Source organism: Eptatretus burgeri, chromosome 9 (genome assembly GCF_056783735.1).
Source record: "Eptatretus burgeri isolate ZD-2024b chromosome 9, Ebu_testis_v1, whole genome shotgun sequence".
NCBI classification, from domain to species: Eukaryota; Metazoa; Chordata; class Myxini; order Myxiniformes; family Myxinidae; genus Eptatretus; species Eptatretus burgeri.
The window spans coordinates 63,768,296-63,785,989 of NC_140969.1; the positions used below are offsets into that span (position 1 = coordinate 63,768,296).

The following is a 17,694-nucleotide window of genomic DNA, read 5'->3' on the forward strand; positions in this document are numbered from 1 at the left end:
GTGGGTAAGGGTTGGGATATTATGTAATCGGCTTCGTCTGTCTGTCTGTCCGTCATGATATCTCCTCCTAAACTGTTGTGCTGAAGTTCATCAAACTTGGTATTTATCATCACCACATGGCAAGAAGATGCGAAAGCAGTATCATCTTTGGCCCCACCCCTGGGGCCCTGGTCAGGTTAGATCAGGTATGGGAGCATGCGCGGGAGCAGCGCGTTGCTGCGTCCACTTTCCATCAGTACTCCAGGGGCCTCCATCTGGCTATCCCTCAGGCAGATACCTGGCCCATCCCCATCTCCTTGAGATGCTGATCAACCTGCTGAAACCACCAGGCACGAAGTCAGCCCATTGGCCTCCTCCACTCACAAGGCTCCCTCGCTGAGAGAATCTGGTGAGCAGGATGATCAGAATCAGGAAAATGAGCCACATGTCCATACAGCCGCAGCTAACGTTCACAGACTATGCAGGTAACAAATATCATTTCAGTCTCTCTCAGCAACCGCTCATTGGACACAAAGTCTGACCAGCAATAGCCAAGTATTCTCCGAAGAGACCTGGTACCAAAGGAATTAAGTTGTCATCTCAGATCCCTGGTCAGAATCCAAGTCTCACCCGTAGAGTAAGACTGGAAGCACCAAGGACCTGAAGACTCAGACTTTCATCCTCCTGCACAGGTACCGCAAGCAGCACACCCCATGATGCAGGAAATTCATGACTTCCCAGGCCCGACCGAGACATCTGTTGACCTCTGCCTCACAGCCAGCAGAGACATGAATATCACTGCCAAGATGAGTGAATCTCTTAACATCCTCAATGCCCTAGCCACAAACAGGTACAGACAAGATAGTTGCATCCAAGATGTCATTGATAGCCTGGATCTTCGTTTTGACCCAGGAAACCCATAATCCCAGCAGCTGCAACCCCTCATTCAGCACCTCAAGGGCCCACAAAAGGATATCTAGAATCTCCGCAAAGATGACTGTATCAGACATGACGAAATCAAGGTCAGAGATCTTGACATTCCCAAATGATGCACCATAACTTGATCTCTCTGAGATCCTCCAAGGAATCCAGTCCATACCAGTGCTAAAAAGTGTGGGGGCCAGTTCATACCCCTGCAGAACTCCAGTAAGAACTGGAAATATGTCAGAGATGGTATCACCACATCTCACAGCACTCTCAGTACCAGAGTATAGTTCAGAAATCAGATTGTTCAGTTTTGCTGGCACCCCACAAAGACCGAGAATCCAGAGGGCATCCCCATTCACTGAATCAAATGCTTTGCAAAGATTAACATTGGCTGTGAGCAGCCCCTGCCATAACTCTTGTCTGCATTCAGTGAGGTCCAAAAGAGCAATGATACGGTCAATCTTTGACCTCTTTGGTGTAAAGACTGACTGTGCTGGACACTGGTGCTCAAGCAGATGGTGGCAAACCCAATCAAACATTATCCGGGAAAAGACCTTGCCCGGCACTGAGAGCATTGTCATCCCTCGGTAGCTGTTTTAGTCCTGGCAATTACCCTTCCCTTTCCAGAGAGGGACAGCAAGGCTCCTCTTTCAGTCAGTTGGGATGATGCCTGTATTCCAGGCAGAGTACAGAAATGCATGCATCGAGATGAGTACAGCATTTCCACTGGCCTTGAGACGTTCAGCATGGATGCCACAAATCCCAGGAGCTTTACCTCATTTCAACCGGATCACCGCAGTTTGTGGTTCCACAAACGAAGGTAGATCACAGTTAATTGGATGGTCAGCAATAGGGATAGTAACACCCCTGAAATCCAACTCGACAGCTGGTGGATGAGCCTGGTACAGCTGCTCAAAGTAACCGATCCAGCGAGCCTTCTCTTCGGAATCCTCTCTCAAGAGCCCACCACCCTCCGCTCTAACTGCAGTACACCAAGGGATGAGCTTGCAGGAACGCAATGCGCGAATTCCCTTGTAAGCAGGACGAGAATCACTTGACCACCGGTGATATTCTACCCCTCACAGATTCCTCACACATAGGCCGCTTTGTTCACCCTTAGCGCACGTACATTTTTATGCCTCAGCTCCCTGAACAGCTCAGCTCAGCTCTGCCATTCAGCCTGTCCCTGTGGCTGGTCAATGGTATCCAGTGTACATTGAGAGACAAAATTATTCTTCTCCCTACTGTGAGTTCTAAGACATCTACTGGCAACATCAAGGATGGTGGTCTTGAAGGCACTCCACAACTCTTCAGGATTTCCCCAAAGCACCCAGATTCCTCAAATCCCCATTCAGCTTGTTCACAAACTCCTCAGCTTCCCTCTCATACTTGAGCTTGCCAACATCCAGCCTAGGCTGGGATGGTACTCTTCTCCCGGATTTTAGCTGCAAATTCAGAGTTGCTGCAACAAGCCTGTGGTCAATATTGAGGAACTGGGCACTCCGTTAGACCCTGCAGTTCTGGATCATCCTCCAGTGACCATCAATGACCACATGGTCAATCTCCTTTACCACACCACCAGCGTTGTAATACCAAGTCCAGCGATGAGCCTGTGGGCGCTGAAACCATGAACCAGGCACCCTCAGTCCATGACTTCTTGCAAAGTCAAGGAACTTCGTGCTATTCTGGTTCACAGTTACAGACCCATTGGGACCAACACACGTTTCATAACCATCCCTATCAGTTCCAGTTGATGCACTGAAATCCCCCAACATAAGAACAGTATCTCGTCTGGGGCCCTGATCAACCACAGACTCGAGCATGGCATAAAATGCATCCTTCACTGTGAGATCACTCGCCTCAGTTGGAGCATCTACAGACCAGGGAAATGACCCCCAAGTCATGGCAGATCCTTAGTCTCATAATCCATTCGTTAACCGGTGTTACCTCAATTATCATTAGAGTCAGCTTATTGGACATCGCCTACAGAAACTCCTTTGGCTTGGTAACCACCAGAGCGACCAGACCAATAGTTGGTGTAACCACCCACCATGATCTCTCTACAATCCGATCTCCGAACCTCAAAGAGTGCTGCAATACTTATGGCCAAACGCTTCAGCTCAGATGATAACAGCGACAGGTGATCATCCTCTCTTAGGGATAGGACATTCCAGGCACCCACCCAAAGGGACCGCCTCAGGTTAACGTTAACCCAAGGAGCCCACCGTCTGTTGGACGACACCTCAGCAACACCCCAACACACACTACCACAACGTGACCTGGGAAGGTTACCCCATGGATTCCTCCTCTCATCAAAGGTTGGGGTCCCGAAGGCTGCCCAATCCCGTCATTCGGTGAGCTGCTCTGTGGAGGGAAGCTGCACAGGAGGTACTCCCACGGAGTGTGTTTTCAGATGTTTTTTTGTGCCTTTCTTATGTTTGGCGGAATGAATTGTTTTACGGTGGCTAGAGTGCATTTCCTGCCACCAACCTCCTCGTACAAAGTAACTCAACTGCAGGAGGACGTCCGTGGACACAGTTGGGTACTCGATATGATGGCCGTTGGCTCAGAAGGAGCTCCACCACCCTTTGACAGGTTTTGTTTTTAATCCTGCTAGGTGTCCATATCATACAGTATACACCCTCCTCACCAGGAAACTTGGTGTTTCCTCAAACGGGTTAGTTCAGGTTTGCATGGTACCTGCAGGAAGTCACAGATATAATCTGACCTGATCTAAATGACACTGAGGTGCGGTCAAAAGGTAACCAAAAATACAATTACGTTCACGTTTTTAATGAAACATTGTATATGCAATCAAAATTGGGGGACGCATGAAATATTATGATTTTTTGGCTTTGACCCCTGATTCATCATATATTTTATTTGCTTTGGATCCTACACATTCTTCCTCATTATCTCACACTTCCTTCTGGATCACTTCTCACCTGTCAATTAAGTTGCTCTCCAGTTCTTCATTAGTAAGTCAAAGAAAATTTCTTCACTCGATCAAGTTCCGTGATGTTTGGTTGTTTCTTTAATTGCAGTTGTCTTTCTACTTTCAACAAAAATACTCAGTTACTCCATTGAATCATCAACAGTTCAATCCTCATTTAATAATTCCCACCTTGGATATAAACCCTTTGCTGGACATAAACGATCTTCAAAACTACAGACACGTTTCTCATTTACATTTTATTTCACAGAACACCGACAGTGGCATTCTTTTGTGGAGCACTTTCAGTTTATTTTTAAAGGTTACCAAACAACAAGACTGCCCTCTTGAAGGTCAAAAATAATATTTTGTAATATATATATATATATATATATATATATATATATATATATATATATATATATATATGTATGTATGTACACACACACACACACACACACACACACACACACACACACACACACACACACACACACACACACACACACACACACACACACACACACACACTTGACAAAAAAAATTGGAAACACCAATGTAAAGTCACTTAATACGGTGTTTGGCCACAACGTGTGGCTGGTATGGCCTGTATGCGCTGTGGTATAGAGTCCAGCATTTGGAATTCTGCAGGAGGAATGTGGCACCATTCTTCCACAAGAAAGACAATCAACTCACACCTGTTTGATGGAGTTGGGAAAGGCTGTCTCTGACATTGTTCTACAATATCCCATAAATGCTCGATTGGGTTCAGATCTGGTGACTGAGAAGGCCATGAAATATGGATAACATCAGTGTCGTGTTCATCAAATGATTGTGTAACCACATGTGCTCTGTGGATGTGGGCATTGGGGGGGGGGGTGGGGGAGGGGGATCTCCTTCTGCAGTGATGATTATAGACAACCAATCCTGTGCAGCATTTTTAGACTTGATCCTAAGCATGCAAGGATGTCATTTGCTTAATTAACACATGGGCCACACCTGTATGGAAGCCATTGATTGGTGTCCCTCATTTACCCAGGTGTTTCCATTGTTTTTGTCCACTACCTGTATATATGCATGTACTGTATATATGTGCATCATGATAAAAAGCCCTAAACTGGATCCATTTCAGTACGCTGCACTATAGTTCATAAGAAAAATAAAATTATTAAAAATTATACGTTGGCATATTGTGGACTGTTGTAAATATCTCCCTTGTAGAACATTTTCAATTCTCCTCGTTCAAACCTGTACTTTGATTTCTCCATTTCACATTTGTGATAGCACTGCTTTCCCATTACACAAACCACTTGTTCACTATTTTATACACTTTCCTCATTCAAAAAATAACGTAATTGCCTGCTAATTGCATTTTGACATTGCTTATCGATGTCGCCTGATTGCCCATTGTGTTTTATTGCCTCTGACTTGGCTGTTCTTTACCTATCTTTGCATGTATTTTACACTTTATAACACTCGATACCTTTTATATTTTTCATACCTTTTATAAATATATTTGACAGGCATTGCATTCCAGTGCAACTCCCCCCATTTGCCCATTTTCGCTTTTCTTTCCTTCTCAGTCACTGATCGGCAAACCATGCATCACGCAGACCTCAAGCTGCATGCAGACCTCAAGTCCCATGAGAGAAGCTCAGACTCAAGTCCTATTTCAGACTGTTCTCTGACATTCCCAAGCATGGACAGTGCTGTAGAGTCCTGGGACAGCTCTACGCTAGAAACCACCTGCAGCAGTCATGGTGAGTAATTGTCTGCGTGTGATGTTACAATCGATGCAGTGATTGTGGATCAGTGAGTGGTTCTCTTTTTGCAGTTTGAGATTGGATAGTTGGTGGTCCTGCTTGCTGCTGATCAGTGAGTGATCTTGTGTGATATTACTAAGATGTATATAAACTAGAAGGGCACTCTTCGACGTTACGACATCGCTAGATATGCCGCCTCCCGCATGATTACATCTTTACTTGTACCAAGTTAGATTTAAATCCCTGAACCAAGATTCAAGATATTAAATAATTCTAGCTACCAGACCATGTGTCCGATCAGGTGTAAATATAAAACATATATTCCCCATGACTAGTGGATCATAATTGTGAAGTTTCACGTCGATTCATGGAACGATTCAAGAGAAAAAAAATTTAAGATTTTTGTTCAACCCAATATGGCTTTCAGACCATGTGACCTATTAACTATTGGTGTACACCATGGTATCCCCACAGCTTGGGGAATGTGAAGGTGAAGTGAAGCCATTTTGGAAAAGATTATTTTTAAGATTTTAAGGTAAATCCCATATGGCTGCCAAACCATGTATCCAATGACATCATAGGGGGGAAAGATTTTGTTCTTCGTGGATAGGTGATAATACCTGTAACGTTTTTCCTCGATCTGTTCAGCCGTTTCGGAGAAAAATATTTTTGAAGGTTTTTATGTTAAAAACAATATGGATGCCAAACCGCGTGACTGATGACATCATCAATTTTTTCCCCCCATACTTTTTAGCCCTAGATGATCCTCAAAAATTTTCATTATGATCGGATGAAGCGTTTGAAATATGCAATTATGTCGTCATAAACAAAGCCACCGATGACATCACAAAAATTCACACTTGTTTCTCATGTGAAGTGCTTACCACGTGCTAAGTTTCAATGTTTTCCATGGAGTGGTTTCAGAGATAGAGGTAAGGCCTGGTGTTGGCATAGTGGTTAGGGTAGCGGCTTGGGATCCAAAAGGTCCTGAGTTCAAGCCCCGTTGGCCACTTGAATTAATACACACCAGGAGGTTGACTCAGCCTGTCATCCTTCCGAGGTCGTCAAAGTGAGTACCAGTGTACTGGGCCGGTGTATACCCCGGTTAGAGTAGGTGTACCATATCCCTGTGTCGTAAGAGGCGATCAGGGTTGCGACAGGAAGGGCATCCGGCGTAAAACCTGTGCCAAATCATTATGCGGATCATAACAGATGATACGCTGTGGCGACCCCTAACGGTAGCAGCCGAAAGATGAAGAAGAAGAGGTTTCAGAGATAGAGGTCAAATTTTTTTTCCCTTTTTTCCAACATGGCTGCCACACCACATTACCTATGGTGTCATAATTATCATCAAAACATTTTACATGAGTAGTCGCACCTATGGTGAAATGTTTGTGTAAATTAGATAAGTGATTGCAGAGAAAACAGTGAAAATCAGCATGGATGTATGTACATACGTACAGACAACCTGAAAACATAATGCCTCTGGAAAAGGCCATCTCATCAATTACAACTGTGTCACATCCACATCACTTCATGAGTGGTCAGTGCTGAGATTGTTTTATTGACTTCAACAAATCATCCTTTCGAATAATATTGTTGAGGCCCCGGGTACCGAGACACCAGCTTGTCACTCAGGGGGATTAATCCCCGGTTGTCCTCGGAAGAGCTGGACCTGGGGCCACCGCTCACAATTAACGTTGTGGTACGGTGGGTTGTTTCAGAACCATGAACGCCACCCAATTAACCACGAGTTCCAGTGTCCACCGTCTAATTATTCCGTTTAACTAGAGGTCACGTGGTTACCTGAGCAGGGAGCGCGCCCTCGGCAAAGCACCAATGTTATTTCGATTAGATTTTAATTAGGGCGGCCGAGCGTTTTAACCGCTGGTGCGTGCCGACTATTTTGGTACCGACTATCAAATCTGTGGTAATTACCTCCCAGTCTATTACCTTGAACACCAGTCGACGTCTGGGAGGGCACCGAGATTGTCTGTCGCGGGTTTAAACCCTGGTGCTGCGACACGGGCAGATCCTCACACTTCACGAAACTGGTGACATCCAGTAACCCACACGGTCCGTCAGTAACTGACCCGCGCCTCACACGTTGGTGACCGACCCGTGCCTCACTCATTGCCGGCGCTGCTCACACCCACACGCGCACCACACGCTCGCTTGCTCAAGCACTGGGATGGAAGAATTGTCTTGTTGTTGGCGCTGGTCAGACATACACACGCACACCACACGCTCACTTGCTCACTTGAGGGCTTGCACGCTTCTTCTCTGGCTCGCTTCTTCCCTCGCGCGCTTCAACTCTCGCTTTCTTTTTGGCTCGCTTACCCTCTCGCTTTCCTCTCCCCTTGCTTACTTCTCAGCTCGCTTGCCCGCTTCTTTTCTCCTTCTGTCCGGACCTCCGATTATTTTTTATATATGCGGCCCGTCTCGGCAGGCGCAGAGTCCCCCAAAGCTCACTCCGCCCCTCTTACGCACGGTTATCATGATGACCTATGCGCTCTCAAAAATGTGGGCTGGGCGCTCGCGAAAGAAATGTGTGTAAACATGTCTGTCGTAAAGAGAAAAAAAGCTTCCCATAAGAGAAGGGATCTATTCTTCACCCTTCTCAACGCATCACATTTTAAATCCCATTAGACATGGGGATGGGACTAATGTGAACATGCATTTAAGGAAATAACTGTCTGAGGACCTGGATGTGTGGATGTATTCATCAGACCGGATTCTGAAATCCGAAACAATATGCTTCTATTGTTTTTTTTGTTTGTTTGTTTGTTTGTTTGTTTCTCTGTCTATCCGACAATTTTCTCATTACTCGACCAGGGACCATAAAAAAAACATTTCAAATTAGAAAGGTCTTTGTCCGAGGAGTTCCGGTTGTATATTTTTTTTTCTATTACAAATCACCATGTATCTTTTTTAATCATTTACCTTACTTAGCCACTATTTTACTGAAGAATTGCGAAATGGCGTGAGATTGTGAAATTAAGCGTGTTTTTAATTACCCTTATATTGTTCATAACGAACGGGAACAGGAACATTGTTAAGAATGGGAAGAAAGGGAGAGGGAAGGATAGGTAGTTTGGGTGGAAGGGCAGAGAGTTGGGGGTGGGGGTGGAGGATGAGACGTTGGGAGGGGGTGGGGGTTGAGGAATTGGGATTTGGAGGGAGGTTGAGGATTGTGGGTTTATGAGTGGGCGGAGTTGAGGACTTGAAGAAAAAAGGAGGACGAGGGGACAGAGAGTTGGGAGTGTGTGAGGTGGTTTGAGGCTATGGGTGGGGGTTGAGAACTTGGTGTTGGGAGGGGTGTTGAGGACTTGAAGAAGAAAGGGAGAGGGGTGGACAGAGAGTTGGGATGTGGGGAGGGGCAGCGAGTTGGAAGAAGGGAGTTGAGTTTTTGGGGGAAGGTTGAGGCAGGGGGGGTGATAAAGTGAAATGGTGGGAGTAGATAACTTGGTGTAGGGGATTTGAGGATTGGATGGGTGGGATTTTAAGATTTGAAGACAGGGTGGGGAGCGTTTTGAAGACTGGGTCTTGGGGGGGGGCTTGAGAATTTGTGGTTGGGAGGGGGACTGAGGACTTGGGGTTGGGTGGGGTTTAGCACTTGGGGTCAGGTGGGGGGTGCCGGGGGGGGTTGATGACTTGGGGTTGGGTGGGGTTGACGACTTGGGGTTGGGAGGCAAGGTTGAGGACATGAAGTCCATTTTACGTTTTTTCCACAGCTCCCTGCTAGTTCAGTTATAAAACAGACAATTCACCCAGGAATCAAATCCAGATGGTTCAGAAGGAAGTAACTGAGCTGTCCTGCTCCACAGAATGTCACGGTGGTTTTAATATTATTGTAGTGCTGTTGCAACATGGGATGCTTTTCTGATGCTTTCTTCTTTTTTTCATTCTTGCTTGACACAAGCGTTTTGTTTTGTTTTCGGAGGTTGTGACCACCCACAGGTCACAGTCAGATAACCATTCCAAAAAAGGTCGTAACCACACCCCAAACAACTGAGTCTGTTTTGCGGTTTTGATTCCAAGTGTTAGGACTAAATGTCCCATTCAACCAAATACAAGGGGAACAGGACTCATGTCACATTGTTGGTAATGGAAAACTAACTCTTTATTTCAAGTTTACACACTTGAAACAAATTACCCAGATTATCTTAAACCTATAATTTACTAATCAAATACACAGAAGTAAAGTTCACCAAAACGTATCATCACAATCTCTTAAATTTGAAGACAGGGTAGTCACAGTAAGTGAGCATGTGGAAATGTTCTATCGAACAACTGATGGTAGACTTGACAGTGTTATGAGCAATAGGAGTAACCACAACTATTTTACAACAAAAGCAATTATGAAGCAGAGGACAGACAAGTACCAGACATTATAAATTTTAGTTTCATAGCACAGTGATGTAAAAGGGAGAACTAAGAAAAATAAAAAAATTGTATCCATTGTCGAGGCTCATATAAGAGCTAATACACAGAACATATAACAAAGGGACCAGGAGACAAGAGGGGTGGGAGAGTGAAGCACAAAGCAGTGGGGAACAGACATTTGGAGATCTGTTGAATGGAGAAGGATGGGGTAGGGCACACGGAATAAACAAGATGGACACTACAGGGACTTTCAGGAAGGAAAGCAGGGAATTTGAAAGAGGTGGGTTTAGGATGGATAGATGGGGGTAGAAATTATCATGGTTTTGGATGGAGGAGGATAAGAGATGGTAGTGAACAGCTGTTTTGAAGACCTGGAGGGAAAGGTGGGATTGAAGAGAGTGTGAGAGTTTGTCCATAGGTGGGGACAAAAGGAATGAAAGAGTGAAGGTGAGCAGTGATTCTTGATTTTTGTAGTTTCACCAAAAGGGGGGTGTTGGCAGACCTTGAGCACGCTCCAGAAATATGGAGGGGACAGGTCACAGACAGAGCGGGGGGTGGGGGTGGGTGGAGGTGGTGGGGGCAAGGCCAGAGAGGAGACAGTAGAAGACAGAAATACCACCGACCTGCCTGCAGTGAGAGAGTGAAAGACCCAAAAACTCAAAACGAAATGGTGCTTTGTTTAGATTTTCTGTCTAAGCATACCAGATTGGATTTATGATATGAGCCTCACCTTGGAGAATCACTCCTGCCTGTGGTGAGTCACCGGTGCAATGAATCCCCTGGCGTACTCTCGTGAGACTTGAAAAGACAGCACAAGCCAAACAAAGAATGATATGGACAGCTGAGTTGCAGATCTGACTGTGGCTGGAGCTCCAATGAATGCCAAACATCTGAAGGTGTCCTTATTTCAAAGGGAGAACCACCCAAGAACGACTCAATGTGATGTATGATATGTCGCATGCAATCCCAGTGAAGGAACTTCACCCTCTCTCTGATTTGCTTCCCCTGTACCTGTCGACGTCCACTCTTCTCCTGTGGCCCTCGGTCATCATCTTTTATGCCTACCGAACCAGCCATACCACTAAAGGGCTAATCACACAGTTGCCCACAGCTCCAAGGCCCCAATCTGCCTGGGCATGATTCCACTGGCTTGGATGAATCCCTGCCTTGCCATTCAACCATGCTATAATCATTGTCTCTGACAGTGGTGAGTTGTTGGTTACATGTTGTTTTTAACTACGGTTATCAACATAATTCACATTTCTCTGCTCTTTACTCAATTAACATTAAAAATACTAAACAATTCTATGACAACACAATGATAATCATGCATGTACTAAATTCAAAATCCTATACCAACAATAATTACATCAACTATTCCCATCAATCAAATCAAAACATCATAATGAAATACAGAAATTCTAATTTTTGTAACGATATAAATAAGCTTGTAGATGGACTTGGAGCATTATGAGGCACAGCTTGAGAGAAGCATTCCCATTAGCACCATCATATTTATGCCTCCGCTGCCAAAGGTGCTGTTAAATGCTTAATATATGTCCATGGAGAGAGGTCTTACCAGTTGTTTGAGATTTAGGGCCTGCAAATATTGCTGAGAGAAGAAAAGCAGCATGTACAAAGTTGAGTGACTGGGATGGAATCTGAACTGACAGTCAGAGATCAGCCTGTTGGTAAACAGGAAAGACTTGACATGGCAGCTACAACATATTCCATGACTTTGCTTTGCTGTGTGATTTTTGCTGACTTCCTTGAGGATTGACAGGCTGAAAAGAGCAGACAGATGAGAAGCAAGAGCAGCAGAGCAGAATTTGAGAATGTAAGCACTAATACTATCTGGGCCCGTCACAGAAACAGGGTTGCGATTGCATAGAACTTTTTCCTTCTCAGCTGAGAAGTCAGAAGGATGCAGGTCCAGTAGATAGTGGCTACAATGGGGAAAGATGGGGACAGAATGGAATGGGATGGGTTCATGACATTTGGGGGTGAAAATAGAGTTATGATATTCTGCCTTATCTTGGTCAGAGCCTACCAATATGTCATTAAAGGTGGGGAGGGAATGGAGGGGGAACAGACAGCAGAGATTGACTTTTCAAGGGCCACCACAACTTTGAAGAAACAGACTCATTGGAAAGTTTGGCCTTGACATTTGCAACATGATGTTTTCTGGCTTGTCCCACACTTGTTGACAAGCCTTACAGAATTGACTAAAAGTTGCCTTTGATCTAGTTTGCTTTCCATGCTGAGATGACAAGCTGGTTGACTACAACTGCCTCTCTGCAAAATTCAGTGTACCATGGCCTAGAGGATTGATAGGATAGTAATAGACGGGATGGGATAAACCATTGCATGAGAAAAAGCAGGTATTTGTGGAAGTATTTCTCGAAGGAATAAATATCAGATGCTCTGGAGATAGCAGCCTAATATTTTTATGAGAGGGCAGATAACATGTGTGGTTCCAGGAAGTAAATAAAGTTGGATGTGCCTTATTTGTATAACCCAACACATCATCAGCGATGTCATCATTGATACTTAATTTCATTGACCAATCAATAGTAAGATGAACTAGGAACTACAATAAATAAATGTACATTAAGTTATACAGTTGATGAAACATTTATTTTGTTGAATGGATTTACTGTGATTCTTTATAGGGCATACATCTGTTGTAGCAATATGGCTATTTGTGTGTTTTTCATACAGGGACATTGCATGGTCAGGGGACTTCAAGGTCAAGTGGCAAAAGGGTTGAGGGAAGTGTGGACCAAAGGCATTCCAACACATTGCATCCCCCAACACACAAGGCGATGAGTGTTGATACGCACAACATGGATGATATCTTCAAAGACCTCTCGGTATACTTTATTTGCGCCCGACATATATAGCTTAAAACCTGTCAGTCGGTAAAGTTTTTACCTTAAGAAAGAAAATACATAAGATAATGTGCATGTGTATGATTAATTTGTGAAAAAAATTGGCGCCCCTTTATATGAACTTTTATGGAGCATCACTTGGTTCCTCCTCAGAACACAAGGGTAGTACAGTATGCACATGAAATTTTTTGAATGTGCCTTATTTTCTATCGTCTGGTATTTTCCACAAGCCATGGGATGTCCTTTCTTTTAAATTGTTTGCCATGTGGCACACACCATGAAAAGGGACCTTTTTCTATGCCCCTGGCATTTTTCCAATAATTTATTATAAACAGCCAGAGATAAATTGTGAATATTCTGATTGCAATAAATAGAGAAAGGAGGATGGAAGTTGAGAAAAGGGAAAGTAGAAGCGGATTGTAGCGTGTATGGGAACATCAGTGGGGGGATCAAAATTCCACTACATTTTTATACATCATATATAGATGGCTTCTTAATATGATCACCCTCTCCAAAGAACAATGAAATACAGCATCCATCATCAGTCTGTTTTAGTTGTTTGTTTTTGAGGAGGAAGAGGTGTGAGGTTTCAACGAATAACAATACATAACATAAGACAATTATTGAAATGACATTCCCAAAGGGAACACAAACAAAAGCCCGAAGAAAAAGAAAAAAAATTGCTGTGTCCATAATGTCATTTCGAGGCAGGACAGTCCTGGGACAATTTGGTACGGCAAGGCTGAACTGCACATTATGGGCTCATCGATCTCTGCACACAATGTTGCCCAAATTGGTTATTGGTGTCTACCTGAATCACCTCTCGAGAAACTGTGCCAGTAATATCCTAATGGCACGTCTCTTCCAATCTGTATTTGTCTGACATTTCCAACATAGTGGACCATACGAACATCGACAAGACCTTTAACTGTGAGAATCTTGTCTTTAATATTTAATTTTAGTTTACTTTAACTGCTTGAACCATCTCTGGTGGTTTATCTTTGTGGTTGCTCAACAACTATATTATGTAACGTAAGGCTTAGACTTCTACTCCCTTATATTGGTGAGGAAAACCCCCTTGCACATTCGCAGTTGCAAATGTTTGTGGCATGTAACTGAGTTATTAGTCACAGGCTTGTAGCTGTTACCATGGACGTTCATAGTGGTGGCATGTAAAAATCACATGCGAGTTTATTATGAATCTTTGTCTTAGGTTTATACCGAAGCCGATGTTTTTTTTGTTGTTCAGCCTTTGATGGGCACTCTTGTGATCCATTCTGTAAGTGGCACTGCCAAATTGCATCCCATTTCGACATGAAATTAGTTATTGAACCAAGAGTTTAGACAAGGCACCCAATGACACACACTTCCCCCCCACAGACCTCAGGTTAACACTGGATAACTGAATATTCTGATTGATTTTGTACGTGCTCACCATTCCTGGTACCTTATTTGCCCATACTGTGGTCATGGGGTGCATTTACAAATTACACAAGCAATGTGGAAATATTTTGACTTTCTTCCTTCCTCCCTCCCCTGCCCCCTCCCCTTCCCACCTACCCCCAGACTTCCTCGGTATTCTTATTCCTCCCATATCTTCACGACCTCCTTTCCTTTGCCTTCCTTTCCATCTTCCCTTACCTCTGTTCTTTTCACTAAACCTTCCTTGTCTAAACTTTATTTTACCTATTCTTTTTCCTTGAGTATGTACAATGTAGACATTTGCATAGACCATGAGGATTTAATAAGGCAAAGTGATCACCTGTACCCTCAACCCTAACAAGGCACTTGAGGGTACAGCTTTGGTAAGATGTATCAACTTCCCTTGTCAGAATGGAAAATGACTTTTTCTTGAAAGATAACATGGCATATCTTATGTTGTACACATGATGTGAATATAAATTATCTATATATTAATACTGAAGGACCAATTTTGTGCTCCTCCTAGTGGCCGCCTCATGCTTTTCTCGGTACTGTGACCTGGACTGAAAGAAACTTCGTACCTGTAAGAGCGCATAGTGGCAATAGTCAACTTCCAAATCTGAAGCAGAATAAACACTTTTTGTTTTACATTCGTTTACATGGCGACGTGTGACATCACCGCTGAGAGGAGTCAGGACGTCATCAGTCATTCGCTGACGTCATCACGTCTGTCGTCGACAGACCGCTACCGCTGAGAGGTGTAATTCCACTCCTCGAAAATAGCGTCTGCAATGTACAACCCTCTTCTGCACATGCTGACTACCTCAGAATGTGAATTTGACACAAAAAATGTAACAAGAAACATTGTATCTTCTATATATTAATACTGAAGGACCAATTTTGTGCTCCTCCTAGCGGTCGCATCATGTTTTTCTCGGGACTGTGACCTGGACTGAAAGAAACTTCGTACCTGTAAGAGTGCATCGCACATGGTGGCAATAGTCAACTTTCAACTCTGAAGCAGAATAAACACTTTTCGTTTAGACGGGGGTGAGGAGTGAAGAGACGGGGGCAGGGAGTGAAGAGGCGGGGGGCAAGGTAAGCAAATTTTTGGGCGGGGGTAAGCAAATTGAAAGCGGGAGATGGGGGAAATTGGGCGGGGGCTGGGTGAATTAGGCGGGGTTGATTGTGAGGGGGTGGACAGAGGGACGGGGGCGAGTGGGGCGGGGAATCAAGAGACGGGGGGCGGGGAGTGAAGAGGCGGGGGGGATGGGGCAGGGGCGGGGGATGAGTAGGCGGGGGCAACACGCCCTGTCCAGTCCATGTCCCTTGAGTGTGGGTGAGCTGGTGAGGGTGGTTGAATGAACGGAATCCGTCTGTGACGGGGTTTCGGCTAGTTATTATTATTATGCTTCGAGTTAACACTGACATAGTTGAAAGGTATTTGTATAAACTTGATTGTGATAATGTCTCCAATAATTATGTCAATCTTCTTTTATCAATATTGAAAAGCAGTAGTTTTCTTTGCACCATAGCACCATACTCTGAAGATGTATTGGGATGATTGATATTGAAATGTGTATGGGAAGAAATAGCAACCCCCTTATGGATTTGCCCTATATGCAAATACTGTCAAATCTGCATACATACTTTGTGGACATGCATGCATGGGTCATTGTCACAAAAATTTTTGCATGTATGTTGGGTACAGTGTGAGGGAAAAGCTGGTACATCTAAAGTTTAATATAAAACATGTTGGTTATAATATATGATTGTATAATGTTTGCAAGACGTGAGTGGTGTATTCTAAAAGTTTTTTTGTGAAAGACCTACAGGTTATAACGTTTAGTGTTAACCTTTGACCTGTGAAGAATAATCGTGGTGGTGAAAGGATTTTCTGGTTATTTGTGGATTTAGAAGAATCGCCTGGAAAATGCGAGCTTCTTGGAGAAGGAAGAACCTTCACGGAGATTCTCTTTAGGGGGGTATCAATGGGAATGCGAGAAGAAGCGAAGCGAAAAGCGGGGTTAAGCAATCAGAACCATACGTACTTGATGGCATTTTGTTAAGAGCATACATTGAAAACCGTTCAGCGTAGGAAATTGAAACTTTACCACATGTTATATGACTATGTGATATCGCGGTCACTATTTTGAGGTCAACATAGGCCAAAGGTCAACATCAGCCGATTTTCTAAAATCCTCAATTTTCATCCGATTGACCAGAAATTTGAACAGGATTTGCATATCAAGTCACTGAATTCAATAATTGTCAATTTTCATTCGAGTGACTTGAAATTTGAACAGGATTTGCATATCTGGTCACTTAATTCAACCACCAACTATTTTTTAGGTCAACATAGGCCAAAAGGCCAACCAACATACAGTTGGCTAAATTTCTGAAATGCTCAATTTTCAGCTGATTGAAATTTAAGCAGGATTTGCATATTGGGTCAATTGACAATTTCGTGACAATTCAACCACCAACTATTTTTGAGGTCAACATAGGTCAAAGGTCAACATCAGCCGATTTTCTAAAATCCTCAATTTTCATCCGATTGACCAGAAATTTGAACAGGATTTGCATATCAAGTCACTGAATTCAACAATTGTCAATTTTCATCTGAGTGACTTGAAATTTGAACAGGATTTGCATATCTGGTCACTGAATTCAACCACCAACTATTTTTTAGGTCAACATAGGCCAAAAGGCCAACCAACATACAGTTTGCTAAATTTCTGAAATCCACAATTTTCATCCGATTGACTTGACCAACAGATGAACAGGATTTTCATATCAACTCACTTAATTCAACCACCAATTGTTTTTGAGGTCAACATCAGCCAAAATGTCAACATCGGCCTAATTTCTAAAATTGAGAGATAGGGTTAAAAACTATATGTATATATATATATATATATATATATATATATATATATATATATATATATATATATATATATATATTTATGTATATACAGTGGGGAGAACAAGTATTTGATACACTGCCGATTTTGCAGGTTTTCCCACTTACAAAGCACGTAGAGGTCTGTAATTTTTATCATAGGTACACTTCAACTGTGAAAGACGGAATCTAAAACAAAAATCCTGAAAATCACATTGTATGATTTTAAAATTATTAATTTGCATTTTATTGCATGAAATAAGTATTTGATACATCAGAAAAACAGAACTTAATATTTGGTACAGAAACCTTTGTTTGCAATTACAGAGATCAGACATTTCCTATAGTTCTTAACCAGGTTTGCACAGACTGCAGCAGGGATTTTGGCCCACTCCTCCATACAGATCTTCTCCAGATCCTTCAGGTTTCGGGGCTGTTGCTGAGCAACACAGACTTTCAGCTCCCTCCAAAGATTTTCTATTGGGTTCA

General features: G+C 43.3%; 1 protein-coding gene across 5 annotated transcripts in view; it reads left to right on the forward strand.

Moving 5' to 3' along the window:
- LOC147020212 (glutamate receptor-interacting protein 2-like) overlaps positions 1–17,694 on the forward strand; it is a 588,802-nt gene that overhangs the window by 480,341 nt on the left and 90,767 nt on the right. For 4 of the 5 annotated variants that reach the window (XM_085895375.1, XM_085895376.1, XM_085895372.1 and 1 more), the window contains 2 exons: positions 5,422–5,598; positions 12,709–12,860. In XM_085895375.1, coding sequence (XP_085751501.1) covers positions 5,422–5,598; positions 12,709–12,860 — 329 coding nt within the window. The remainder of the gene's footprint in view (positions 1–5,421; positions 5,599–12,708; positions 12,861–17,694) is intronic. The other variant, XM_085895373.1, reaches the window with a different exon arrangement.